Consider the following 13,822-nt stretch of genomic DNA (forward strand, 5'->3'; position numbering starts at 1 on the left):
ACCATCCCGAGGAGGTCAAGAGCAGTAAGATCATGAGAACGGCATCACCTGAAAGTTTCCCTCCAAGCCACGTACCATTCTAACTTGGACATATATTGCATCCCTTCATTGTTGCCAATGGTGGAAGCAAGTATGCAGTGGGTCAAGAAGGTGGCCCATTGGTCCTTCTCAGGGCAACTAGTGATGGGCAATATATATGGTCTCATCAACATCGCCATATCCCAAGAACAAATTAAAAAGGTCTCCTTGAACCCTTGGAGAAACTGAAGCATCAAACTTGGGTTGTAAACAATTGAAGGCAGCTTGTCTGTGGTAGAACTCAAGGATATTATTATCCTTGAGGGGGGCGGGGTACAGAGACAAGCAACAAGGATTGAGTATCATGAACTAGGTTATGAAGAAAGTTGGTCTTAATATGAGGCTCATACAACCATTTTGGACTAGCTTTCTTGGGAAAATAGACATCAAGATGTCCTGATTGAAGTTTTCAAGATTATGAAGCTAACTGACAATGTTGATTCAGCAAACTGTTTACTATGGCAAAGGCTTCAAATAGCAGGAATACAAGTTAAAAATTAGGGAGTCAGGTCGAACTTGACTAGAATTGAGCAGTTGAATGTTACCAGGGTTAAGTGATTGAGGTGGACGATATACATTAATTTGGAACAACGAAATGGGTTTCTGGAGTGCAGGGATTCAGGAATTATAGTGAGAAGGTGAGTAAATTGGGATTGAACTATCAAAAACTGATCTAATAGCCTCCTCCAATGCTAAAAATCCTTTTGTAACAGATGAACCTCTTCGCCTCTCTCTCCTATAAGACACTCCTTAAAACCTACCTCTTTGAGCAAGTTTTTGGTCACCTGTCCTAATATCTCCTTATGTGGCTCGGTGTCAGATTTTGTTTGATAATCACTCCTGTGAAGCACCTCAGGATTTTTTACTACGTTAAAGGTGCTATATAAATGCAAGTTGTTGTTGTTGAATTACTCCTAGTAATGAGTGAGGGTAAATATTTTGTGCATACTGTACAGTAGACTAAGCATAGGAGGGGAAAATGTGTTCTTTTAGCCTTATTTTATTGCTGAACCTCTGCAGTGATGGACACGCAATGCAAGGCAATAAGCATTTCACACATCAGACCACAAAGAAAATATACTTAAATAGTCTTTTGGTGTCTATAACCTATGAATGTCAACCTATAGACAATTTACTTAATTGAATCTGTATCATTAGATCCAGTTGAAAACATCTAGAAGTTAGTTGCACATTTGTGCAGTTGGACATATCTCAATAGCTTCCATTGGTTCAGCAATCTGTAGTGTTTGCAGCATAGAACATATAATACAGCACAGATTTTTAATAATTGAAATTTTAAAACAATATTTTTCAGTCTTAGCCTTTCCATATGCAACTTTAAAGTCAAATGTGTTAAACCTGCAGTAAATTCAAATCCAAATACATGTTAACTGTGAAATTAATCAACTCCACTAACAGCAGAGAATAAAAACTCCCCCCCCCGCCTTCTGTATACATCTGCTCCATACACCGAGGGATGGAGCCGACTGATCCTGGTGGAACCTAAACTGAGAATCGGCGATCCGGTTATTGGTAAGTGCCGCTTGAAAGCAACATTAATGATTCCTGCCACCACTTTACTGATGATTGGAAGTAGGTTGATGGGGTAATTGGTCAGGTTGGATTTGTGAAAGGTAAATTCAGTTAAAGAAATGGGAATCAAGACTGATGATTGCAGCAAATGAGTATCAAAGTTATGTTAAATTAACAAATCCCAGAAGCTTCCTCACAACCTAGATTACTACCAACTATCTTGGCCTTTGTGATTTGGCAGATTTGTCTCTCCTTTTTTCTGCCAAATTTCTTCCCTCGTCTTCAATGAATACATTGCCCCCTGATTGGAGTGCCGTTTCATAGGTGTCCATTGTTCCCATAATCATTCATGTGTTAGTAATGAACTTGGGATCATTCTAGTCCATAGGGCTCAGCTATTTGTACTGTAACCAGCTGAGCACTGGTAAATATGTCTCTTTTGGCATCTGCCTTGGCTCAGTGGTAGCTCTCCAGAGACTTGAGCATATAATCTAGGCTGACACTTCAGTGCAGTACCGAGAGAGTGCGGCACTGTCGGCGGTGCTGTCTTTTGGATGAGACGTTAAACTAAGGCCCCGTCTGCCCTCTCAGGTGGATGTAAAAGATCCCATGGCGTTATTTGAAGATGATCAAGGGAGTTCTCCCTCTGTCCTGGCCAATATTTATCCCTCAACCAACATCAATAATACACATTATCTGGTCATGTATAGCATTGCTGTTTGTGCAAAATTGCTGTGTGCAAATTTTCTGCCACGTTTCTCTACATTATAAGTGACTACACTTCAAAAATAATTCATTGGCTGTAAAGCACTTTGGGACATCTTGAGGTTGTGAAAAGCGCTGTACAAATGTGAGTCTTTTCCTTTCTTTTAATATGGTATTGCATGTTTGATGAGTCATGCCAGGTCATTGGTGCATGCTGCCAGGGCAACTCTGTAAATTACTGATGGAATCTAAAAAAGACACACAATGTGGAGGAGAGTGAAGCCAAATTGAAACATGGAACAACCTCTTTGCTCCTCCCCCAACCCCACATAAATTGGAAACAGAATATAACCTCCTCCAGTCCTACAACCCTCTGAGAACTCTGTGTTCCTCCAACTCTGGCCTCTCATGCATCCACCACACCCTTCGCCCCACTGTTGGTGGCCGTGCCTTCAGACATTTAGGCCTTAAGTTCTGCAATTCCGTATCTAAACTTGTCTGTCTCTCCACCTCCTTTAAGACCTTCCTTCAAACCTATCTCTTTGACCAAGCTTTCAGTCACCCGTCCTAATATCTCCTTCTTTGGCTTGGTGTCAATTTTTGTCTAAATCCGCCTCTGTAAAGCGCCTTGGGACATTTTCCTACGTTAAAGGCACTATATAAATGCACGTTGTTGTTGTAAAGCATAAAGCTCCATTTTCTGTTTCCAACTTTAGAATAAATTATATGGACTAAATATAATCCCATGGTAGCCTCATACAGCAATTTATTAGAAATATGTACAAAAAACGCAGTTCTAGCTGTGACAGACCTGGATTTGGCACACAATGGCTCCATCTGCTGGTATTAAATAGATTTTAGATAACTGCTTCCCATCTAAACATAACATTCAGATTTTTAAATCAACGGAAAATGTCCTTTTGTTAGATGACTTGCTGGATGCCCCTATAGGCAGATCGATGAAATTCTAACTTCAAACCTTCCATTTAAAAATTGACAACCTTTGGAACTTTAGGTTTTGCTTTACGAGTGTTTGAAGTCACTGAGATTTCTTCATAATCCGCACTCATTCCTTTTGTCCATCGGCCAACAGTTAAAACACAATCGCCTGAGGAATGAGAAACAGTCGTTAAAAACACAATAGATATCAATTTTTAAAAATCAAATTATTTCAATGCTTGAAAAAAAAAATCACATTCTGCGCATTAACAAGAGGTAGTTTGTGTAATAAAGTATATGGACTGAGCATAATCCTTAGGCAGGATCTGCGGCATTGAGGATTGAGAATGGTAGAGAAGCAGTGTTTATTTTAGTTTACTGGAATTAAATAGTTTAGTCTTCTCTGGTAGAGTGTTTGTGTGATTTACATGAAGACACTTTGAGGCTGAAATCACCTTTGTGATATTAACTATGAACCTGTTTGTATGAAATTCCTGACCCCTATTTTAATAGCCATGATCTTATTGAATGGCGGAGCAGGCTCGAGGGGCTGATTGGCCTACTCCTGCTCCTATTTCTTATGTTCTTAATAAATGTGTTAATTCATTTAGCCTTTGTTAGGAGTATTGGATTTCCTTTTATTACTTATATAACATAATATAATTTCAACTCTTAAAATGCTGTCAGTGCACTTCCTATAGGCTCTTGTCAGTGAGGTTTCTTTTTATGCTATTGCCAGTTAACTTGGACGATTGTTGCATGACAAACAGCACTGAGCATAGAGATTTGGAGTTCTAATACATCGGCTATGAAACATGGGATGCCAGCTCAATCCCCTTCATTCTACTTTCCGATCTCAGCCATGCTAGTGTGGAAAGGCTCTGAGGGAACGCCAGAGAGGAAAACTGGAGGGACATGTTTCTCCAGGCTGTCTCATGCACTTCTCAGCAAATAGATGAAAACAGTATTGAAAGAGTCCCAGAAGCAGTTCCTTTCTTGAATTCTTGACTCCAATTAGCGTGTGGCTAGAGGAGACTAAGGGGGGAGAGGGAGATTTCATATTCGCAAAAAAAACCCAGCCAGAATAATGCAACCTTACTTGTGATATCACTGGAATGTTATGCATGATAGCTGATATATTTGTAGAATAGAATTTTCTCACTTGTGTGAAATATCATGGCTGGGAGGCGAGGAGAAAGAACTTGAGTACGATATATATTCTTATTTCACTGTAACCTGTTGCAAGATTTATTATGTCCATATAGAACCAGTTGTTTGATACCAGACACATTCAGGTCTTATGTCATTATCATCTTTATATTAACCTTTTACCTGTACCACAGCATGTCTCACACACAACAATAATCCATTGAAAACAAAGATTTTTTAAAAGCAAAGAGTAAAACTATATCTATCCCACATCAAAGCTAGCTTTGGTCCATTGAGTTAACAGTATCAGAACCATTCAACTGAATTATTGCCTTATAACTTACTGCGCTCAGCTCCTCCCCACATTCATTCAGTTCCACCTCTGCAATATCGATCATCTCTGCCCCAGCACCAAACTCTAGCCCATACCCTCAAGGCTCCACTTCTCTAATGCTCTTCTAGCTGGCCTCCCTACTACAAATCAGCCACAAGTTACAACTTATTCAAATATCACAGCCTGCATCATCACCCACACAAAGTGCTGCACTTTCATCATCCCCATTCTATCCAAGCCCCGGCGACTAACTAAGCCTAGCAAGTTGACTTCAAATGCTCATCCTCAATTTCAAAGCTCTCCATGCCGGACCCTACCTGATTGATCTCTACAGCCTCACGGGCCCAAGCACACTCTCGGCTACTCTAACACCAGGCTGCTCCTGATTCCCAGTCTCTACACTCCACCGCTGATTACTGCTGATTCAGTCATTACACTTTTATCTTCTGAAACTCCCCACTTTATCATCTCCCTCCCCATTTTCAAAAGCTTCTTCAAAACACTCCTTTTAACTATGTTTCCATTTTCCTTTCTGCTTGTGTCCACTTTTCCTCCTTAATGTAAAGTGCATGTGAAAACATTCCAAAGAAATACAAGTTGTTGTTGCCAGCCATGAGTTATGGATTTATAGTTTTTAAGAGGGGTTTTCTTAATTTGGCTGAAATAAAACTAGACTACAATGAATCTCTTTCAGAAAGATAAGGATGAAAAGGATTTATAACAACTACAATTTGCATTTATATAGCACCTTTAATATAGTTAAGCGTCCCAAGGCGCTTCACAGGAGCGTTATCAAACAAAATTTGACACCGAGCCACATAAGGCGATATTAGGACAGGTGACCAAAAGCTTGGTGAAAGAGGTAGGTTTTAAGGAGTGTCTTAAAGGAGGAGAGGTAGAGAGGCAGAGAGGTTTAGGGAGGGAAATCCAGAGCTTAAGGCCTAGGCAGTTGAAAGCACAGCCGTCAATGGTGCAGCGATGAAAATCAGGGATGCACAAGAGGTAAGAATTGGAGGAGTGCAGAGATCTCAGAGGGTTGTAGGGCTGCAAGAGGTTTTAGAGATAGGGAGGGACGAGGCCATGGAGGGATTTGAAAACAAGAATGAGAAGTTTAAAATTGAGGCGTTCCCAGCCAATGTAACAGTGCAATACCTTAAAATATCTCAAACATGGACATTCCCCAAAAGGAAAGCAAGCTACTAAAATTTTAGCAACCAGGGAGACTGTGTGGCATATTGGGTTAATAACTATCTTTTCACCTCTGGCACCAGTGTTTGAACTGAGCACAAAGTTATGGGATGAAAAGCTGCTCTCTTGGTTGGCTGTAATGGACCTATAGGAAATAATTAGTTTATAGCACAAATCTGACATTATCACATATTAGCACTAATTATTATTGTTGTGGGATCATATTGGATGGGAAGGACAGCCCTAAGCCCCTCCTCTTCACCACAAACTGCATCTTTTGACATCGTTCTTCTGCCCCATCTATTGTCAACTTTGATGAGGAGCTTTCCGATTTGTCTTTAAAATTGAGACCTGCCTACGCTTCCTGCACCCCCAGAATACTGTTCAATTTCTCCAACATAACCCCCCCAGCCCTCATCTGACTTATCGGCTCCTGGAGACCCATCATCTGCTCTCTCAACCCCTCCCCGAAATCAGCTCCAGACCACTTGACTCTCTCTTTAGCCCAATATTTGCAAATATTGCCAACAGCTTCATCTGTCCAGGTACTATTCCCACCTTCAATACTGCTATAATCATCCTTCTCCTTAAGAAGCCTATCCTCGACTCCTTCAATTACTGTCCCATTTCTAACCCCCTTCCCCTTTAAGGTCCTTGAACATGTCAGCAACAGCTCAACACCTACTTCTCCCTGTTTGAATTCCTTCAGTCTTGCTTTCATCCAGCTAACAGTACTGAAACCACCTTGATCAAAATCGCCAACGATATCCCGTGTTATTATGACTAGGGTGTCTTAACCTTCCCCATTCTGTCTGCAGCCTTTGATATGGTTGGCTACTCCATCACCTTTTCTCAGTGGTCCACCTCTGTGGTCCAACCCTCTCATGGTTCCACTCTTACCAGTCCCAATGTAGCCAACGTACCTCTGACAATGTCTTCCTTTTCCATGCCCTTTGGCATACCCCAAGCTTCCACCCTTGGCACCTTCCAATTTACTGTTACAAATGTGGGAATTGGATAAGAACTTGAAGGGAAAAAATTTGCAGGGCTACAGGGATAGGGCGGGGGAGTGGGACTAGCTGGATTGCTCTTGCAGAGAGCCAGCATGGACTCGAAGAGCTAAATGGCCTCCTTCCGTGCTATAACCATTCTAATGATTCTATAAATTTTGCAGGTCGATAGTAGATATTCGCTCAGGTTCAGTGTCACCAGTTATTACCATAAACGGACTAGAGCAGATCAACTGCTCATTCTAGTTAAACGATAGCATGACGCAGGGATCATAACAATAAGACCCCTTGTTGTGCATAGTGGATACTATGATCTTGCACATACCATCATACGCATTCTCCTATCTTTTCGGAAAGTGGATTGAAAAGTACTTGTGAGATGAGGCCAATTGTAAACCAACAAACTGGTTTATTTTATCTTAAATATATGAATAGACGGAACATGATTTTCAGTGAGATAAATCTATTTCTTATTGTTCCTTGTATCATGAAAATAATAAAATACACCAATTTGCCCATGTTATGGTATGAAATCATTTACAACTTAACAATCCCTGAACTAACCTATTCTTTTACAGACTGTATGTGTTCATACCTCAGCCTTCCTCTGGCTGACTAGAATAGTGAGACCTCTCTGTCTTGCTGGCTGCCTCAGACCCAGACTGCCTTCTCTAGAAAGGGATATAGGGAGACCTAGATAGACCTCTGACCCCCTTCCTCAGCTGTGTGCCCCGAAAATTTGCTCACCATGCAACCATTCATAGTTGCCACCCTGAATGAGAACCCCTAGTATTCCACCTACTGACCAAAGCAACATTCCACATGGCTTGTGTCTGAGTTAACCCTTTATGACCTGAATCTAACTTCATAGCAGAATCATAACATAAATTAAACAAAAATAATTTCCAGGCTAAATAGGTTAAATGTTAAATCTCAAAATGTTACATGCATACATATCACGCCCCTTGGCAATATTATCCATAATTGCAGGGTCAGCTTTCATACAAGATTGTTGGTCTGGTTTCAAGTCATGAATGAGCTAGAACTTCCTCCAACTTTGGTTACAACAAAACCAGAAACAGTGTACTTTTGTTCCCGAAGTCTATATGCCTCTAAATGCCATCTACAATGTTGCTTAGGACAATTAGGTGGAATGGGAAACGAAACAGGTTGATCTAACGGTGCATAACCTTGACCATGAGCTGAGCTTCAAACCCCCATAGCAAGTCAGTCACCAGAACTGTCCATTGCTACCTACTCCACGACTGCCAAAACCCTCATTCATGCCTTGGTCAACCCCAGGCTCAACTTTTCAAATATCCTCCTTGCCAGCTTTCAAAGTTTCACCCCACAAACTCCAACTCATCCAGATGGCCATCACGTGCATGCTATCCTGTACCAAATTCCACTCACCAATCATCCCTGCTGATCTTCCTTGGCTCCTCATCCCCCAGCATATCGATTTCAAAATCCTTGTTCTCATTTACAAATACCTCTGTAGTCTCATTCCACCCTGCCTCTACATTCCCTCCAGCCCCATGTCCTAGCTTGCAAGCGAACTCTTCTGAGTCTGGATTATTGTAAGAAAGAACTTGCATTTATATAGCGCTTTTCACAACCTCAGGACATCCTAAAGCGCTTTATAGCCAATGAAGTACTTTTTGAAGTGTAGTCACTGTTGACTGTACGTCCATCAATCACAGTCCTGCCACTGGAATTTTCTTCCAAAATCCCTCCAACTTGTTACATCTCATGCACTTTCAAAAGCCTTCTTAAAACCTATTACCTCCCCTAATCTTTCCCCTACTTTTGCTCAGTACCCAATCAGCCCTCTGTGAAATGCCTTGGGACATTTTGCTGTATTAAAATGCAAGTAATTGTTGTTGCTGTTGAAAATTGTCAACATCAGAGATGCCATAAAGATAGTTGATATATGAAATGAAAAGAATAACATTCGTGCAGTAGGGAATTCTCCTTTCAGGTTGGAGCTGAAGTACATTGTTGAGAGTTTTACTTATCTTAGGGCAAGTAACTAGATGCAGTAAATGATTTATCGCTAAGATACCAGGATTTTTACTGCCTCTGGGACTTATGCAAAATTGTGGTACTCAGCTTGCAAATCGCCCAGTGTACAAATCTGCGGGATAACATGCCATACAAATTACTTGCCCTAATCATGCTGATTGGAAGTATTTAGCTTAATACTCGATGCCAAAAATGAAAAGGTGCTTCATTCTCCAGCAGTCATATCAGGTGATGAGCACAAAGTTTCACTGGAAACACATTAGCAATCTAATATTCTAAAAGCTGTTCTTGCAGTCCTACAAAGGGATAAGGAAAAGAACTATAACTCCCAAAATGCTTTACACAATGTCAACAATGGGGTCCTCATTCATGAAGGGCAGTTTTTTTTTTGTAAGTGTAGTGACTGTGAAAGTTGCTTAACATAACAATTATGATTTAAATGACCATTTAAGGTTCATAATGTAATTACATGTTTCAAGGAAAAGAACTTTTTTTCCCCCAAGACCAACCGAACAGTGTAGTAATCAAAAAGAATAACGAATGATATGATTCTGCCTAGTTATACCATGTCCAATAAATTCCAAAGTATGTACTCAAAAACTACAAATGATTACATACATTAATTCCATGAACTGTATTGCATAGTTCATGAAATATAATTTTTAAGGACTCTCATATACTCAAACAGGGCATGCTCACTACTCCAACTCTATGTTTTCTAAGTGCTATAGAAAACCACACACTACATAAACCTTACACTAGCAACTGCACTTCCCCCAATGTAAATGACACTGAAACTCATTAAATCAAACCTTGCACTAATACCTGCAAAAAAGAAAACAATGAGTTGATAGTTTGAAAAGATGTGTCTTCTATGTCACTGTGCGCGACATATAGAAATAAAAATCTCATTGTTTTGGTTTTATTGTAACGTCCTCCATGAATTAGACTACAAGGGTGATTTTCTGACATCGTGCGCTCGGTGGGGAAACTTCACCCTCTTGGAACACTGGAAAATTGGGTACACACTGAACACAATTTCCCAACAATTCATTTAAATTGTCATACATAGTGCTGGCCTGAATTTCTGATATGCATTCTGGTGGGTAAGACTTTTCGGCAGGAACCCAAATGAGGAAAAATATCCGTTACATCCCATCCTTAGGGAGTTTGCTCTAGTGAGGTCATCAAATGCTGAGAGCTTGTGGAGACCCTAATTACACAATGTACAAAAATAAACTTATTTCGCAGTATCTGGATAGAACAGTCCCTTTGGGTTCAAAATTGAAAATGTCAACGCCACTTTCACTCTTTCCCCTCTGATCCAGATCTTGTTTCCCTAATAATCACTCTTTTTATTCACAATAGTAACTCGTGCCGTGAAAATGGTCAGTCAATAAGCAGAGAACTATTTGTACAATTAGCAATAAAAGAAATGTAAAATTAATAGTGTATATTAGTGCCATTTTATCAGTTATAACAATTATAATTTTAACAATTATAGTTTATCAGTCCTCTCTAGAATCAATACGTTGGTCCCAAAATTGCTCAGCTAGTTCAGTGGAACAGAAAGTAGTGGTGAACGATTGTTTCTTGGACTGGAGGGAGGCGTACAGTGGTGTTCCCCAGGGGTCAGTGCTGGGACCACTGCTTTTCTTGATATACATTAATGACTGGGACGTACAGGGCATAATTTCAAAATTTGCAGATGACACAAAACTTGGAAGGGTAGTAAACAGTGAGGAGGATAGTGATAGACTTCAAGAGGATATAGACAGGCTGGTGGCATGGGCGCACACGTGGCAGATGAAATTTAACGCAGAAAAATTCAAAGTGATACATTTCAGTAGGAAGAATGAGGATAGGCAATATGAACCAGAGGGCACAACTCCAAAAGGGGTACAGGAACAGAGAGATCTGGGGGTATATGTGTACAAATCGTTGAAGGTGGCAGGGCAGGTTGAGAAAGCAGTTAATAAAGCATACAGGATCCTGGGCTTTATAATTAGGGGCACAGAGTACAAAAGTATGGAAGTCACGATGAACCTTTATAAAACACTGGTTCAGCCACAACTGGGGTATTATGTCCAGTTCTGGGCACCGCACTTTAGGAAAGATATGAAGGTCTTAGAGAGGGTGCAGAAGAGATTTACTAGAATGATTCCAGGGATGAGGGACTTTAGTTACAGGGATAGACTGGAGAAGCCAGGGTTGTTCTCCTTGGAACAGACCGTTGCGAGGAGATTTGACAGAGGTTTTCAAAATCATGAAGCAGCTGGACAGAGTAGATAGAGAGAAACTGTTCCCATTGGCGGAAGAGTCAAGAACCAGAGGACATAGATTTAAGGAGATTGGCAAAAGAACCAAAGGTGACAGGAGGAAAAACTTTTTTACACAGCAAGTAGTTAGGATCTGGAATGCACTGCCAAAGGAGGTGTTGGAAGCAGATTCAATTGTGGCTTTCAAAAGGAAACTGGATAAGTACTTGAAAGGAAAAAATGTGCAGGGCTACGGGGATAGGGTGGGGGAGTGGGACTAGCCGGATTGCTCTTGCATAGAGCCGGCACGGACTCAATGGGCTGAAAGGCCTCCTTCCTTGCGGTAACCTTTCTATGATTCTAGTGGACTCCTGCCATAAGTTCGGCGGGAGTTTGCCATGGCAGTAAATTTAGTTATATTCCTGATCCCCGCATTAAGGCAGTTTTCTATATGCCCTATGGGCGTGGAGCCTCTGCCTGACCCCAGAAGGCCATTGTTGCAAGGGACAGGTGGGGCCAGCAGCAGGAACTCCCAACGTCAAGAGTTCCTGTGCCCTGGTCCTCAGTTGGGACCTGGCATTGCATCGGTGACCTCATCAGGCGAACTTCACTGAAACCAGCAGCAGTGGGACCCGTCTGAAAATCGAGAGGCAGAATTAATTTTTGTTACTTTTTGAAGCAGTACCCTTTACAATGGGACTGGTGCAAGGGCAACCAAACTGTACTTCCGGGGGGAAATGTGGCACCTCCCTGGGCTGTCCTTTTCCACCGACATTTCCAGGTTCTTTGGTGGGAGTTCCCAGATAAAATCCCAAATTGCCAAAGGTGTGCTCTTGGAGGCCCCCCATAACCTCATGAACTTTAGTAGGGTCAGTTGTGGAGTTCCGCAGTAGGTGCAATTCTCGTGCAACTGCTGGGATCGCGATGCGTGAATTTTCTGGGCTATAGAAATTCTGAAAACCAGATGTAATTCATGCTGTATCATACTTACTCATGTTCTGATGCGCTGGGCAGTCCTTCTGAAAGTGCTCCACTGAGCCACACAGCTTGCAACAACGACCTGTAAAACAGCACCATTCAGTTGAGGATTTCTCAACGGTAACTGAATCATATTTTGAAAATGGCAAAAGACAATATGTTATATATAAATTAACTACAAAATTCATTTTTGCATGTTTGTAATTTAGAAAGTTACACCGCAGCACTGGAAATTGTAACTCACTGTATTCTTTCAATAAATAAATATTTTATGTAGAGCCTCAAGCACAGATTGTAGATTTTAATGACCAGCAATAATACTTTTCTGCAAAGTCTTGCTGGGAAAGAAAAGTGAAAGTGGGATGAACTAGGCCATGTCAAAATTCCCCTTCACTTTTTCTGTTCAAACAATTTTAGACTATCCTACTTCAGAAGTCTATCAGAAAACAAACAAAACTCAACCAACCACATTAAATGGACATGATCAACTTTATGACTCAAACTCACGAAAAGGAAAGATTTGCATTTATATAGCGCCTTTCACAACCTCAGGACGTCCCAAAGCGCTTTACAGCCATGAAGTACCTTTGAAGTGTAATCACTGTTGTAATGTAGGGAAAATAACTAACTAATGCTCAGCTAACAATTCAACTTCTTCAGCTATTGTTCCCTTTTAAATTCTTGCTTCATTTTTTAATGGTTCAAATTATATTTCATGCTGAGATATCAATAAACTGTTACAATGTCAAAATAAAGTACCAGATAACTTATTACTGTCATCATTAAATAGGTATTATTAATGGTACCTCCAACATCACAGACTTGAAGCTGGATTTAACTTACTGTGATGGGCACTTACATTCTTGGTTTAAAAGCATCACAACCATAGCTAAATGTACCATATGTGCTTCTGAACTATACTGACCAGGTAGGTCCTAGGTTTGACCCTTGGTCTGTCATGATTAAAAGCTTATCATGGTTAAAAGAGCTATAATTGGCTACAGGGTTTCTGGATTGGTGGCAGGGGAGGATGGGAAATCAATCGGCTAGGGTTCCTGTTTCTTTGCTCATTGGAAAGGACAAATGTGTCATTATCACATGAGCTCAGAACTGGGCTCAGTTGCTCACAGGAGAGTGTCTAAACTAATATAGCAGGGCACAGAGGTGAAACAAGACTACTTGGAAGGGAAAGTAAGCTTCAGGTGCATAGGTCATAAGGTAGGACGGTTGAAAGAAGTCAAACAGGACAAGATAGTAAAAAATAAAACAGGATATGGAAAGCAAAAAAAAAACATTGCAGAGGCTTCAGTTATGAGAAGAGAATGGGGCTCATTTCATTAGAACAATAGAGGTCAAGAGAAGATAAAATATGAGAGGTTTTGAACTGGATATTCATGTCTTTCACACATGCTTCAACCTTTCCGAAGGCGGAACAAACAAAAGACTTGGTGAGATACGAATTGTTAAGCTGTTTTATTTCACAATAAAGTGAACATGCAGAATAGGTGTTAAGATAGGACAACAACAACTTGCCTTTGATGTAGTAAAATATTCCAAGGCGCTTCACAGGAGCGTTATCAGACAAAATTTGACACCGAGCCACATAAGGAGATACTAGGACAGGT

General features: G+C 40.7%; 1 protein-coding gene across 2 annotated transcripts in view; it reads right to left on the reverse strand.

Annotated features, from left to right (window-relative positions):
• Nucleotides 1–3,057: 3,057 nt before the first annotated feature.
• Nucleotides 3,058–13,822, reverse strand: part of zcchc9 (zinc finger, CCHC domain containing 9) — a 31,560-nt gene continuing 20,795 nt past the window's right edge. For both annotated transcript variants that reach the window (XM_067982794.1, XM_067982796.1), the window contains exons 5-6: nt 12,211–12,279; nt 3,058–3,424 (exon numbers count right to left, since the gene is read on the reverse strand). In XM_067982794.1, coding sequence (XP_067838895.1) covers nt 3,303–3,424; nt 12,211–12,279 — 191 coding nt within the window. In that variant the 3' untranslated portion in view covers nt 3,058–3,302. The remainder of the gene's footprint in view (nt 3,425–12,210; nt 12,280–13,822) is intronic.

Source organism: Heptranchias perlo, chromosome 4 (genome assembly GCF_035084215.1).
Source record: "Heptranchias perlo isolate sHepPer1 chromosome 4, sHepPer1.hap1, whole genome shotgun sequence".
NCBI classification, from domain to species: Eukaryota; Metazoa; Chordata; class Chondrichthyes; order Hexanchiformes; family Hexanchidae; genus Heptranchias; species Heptranchias perlo.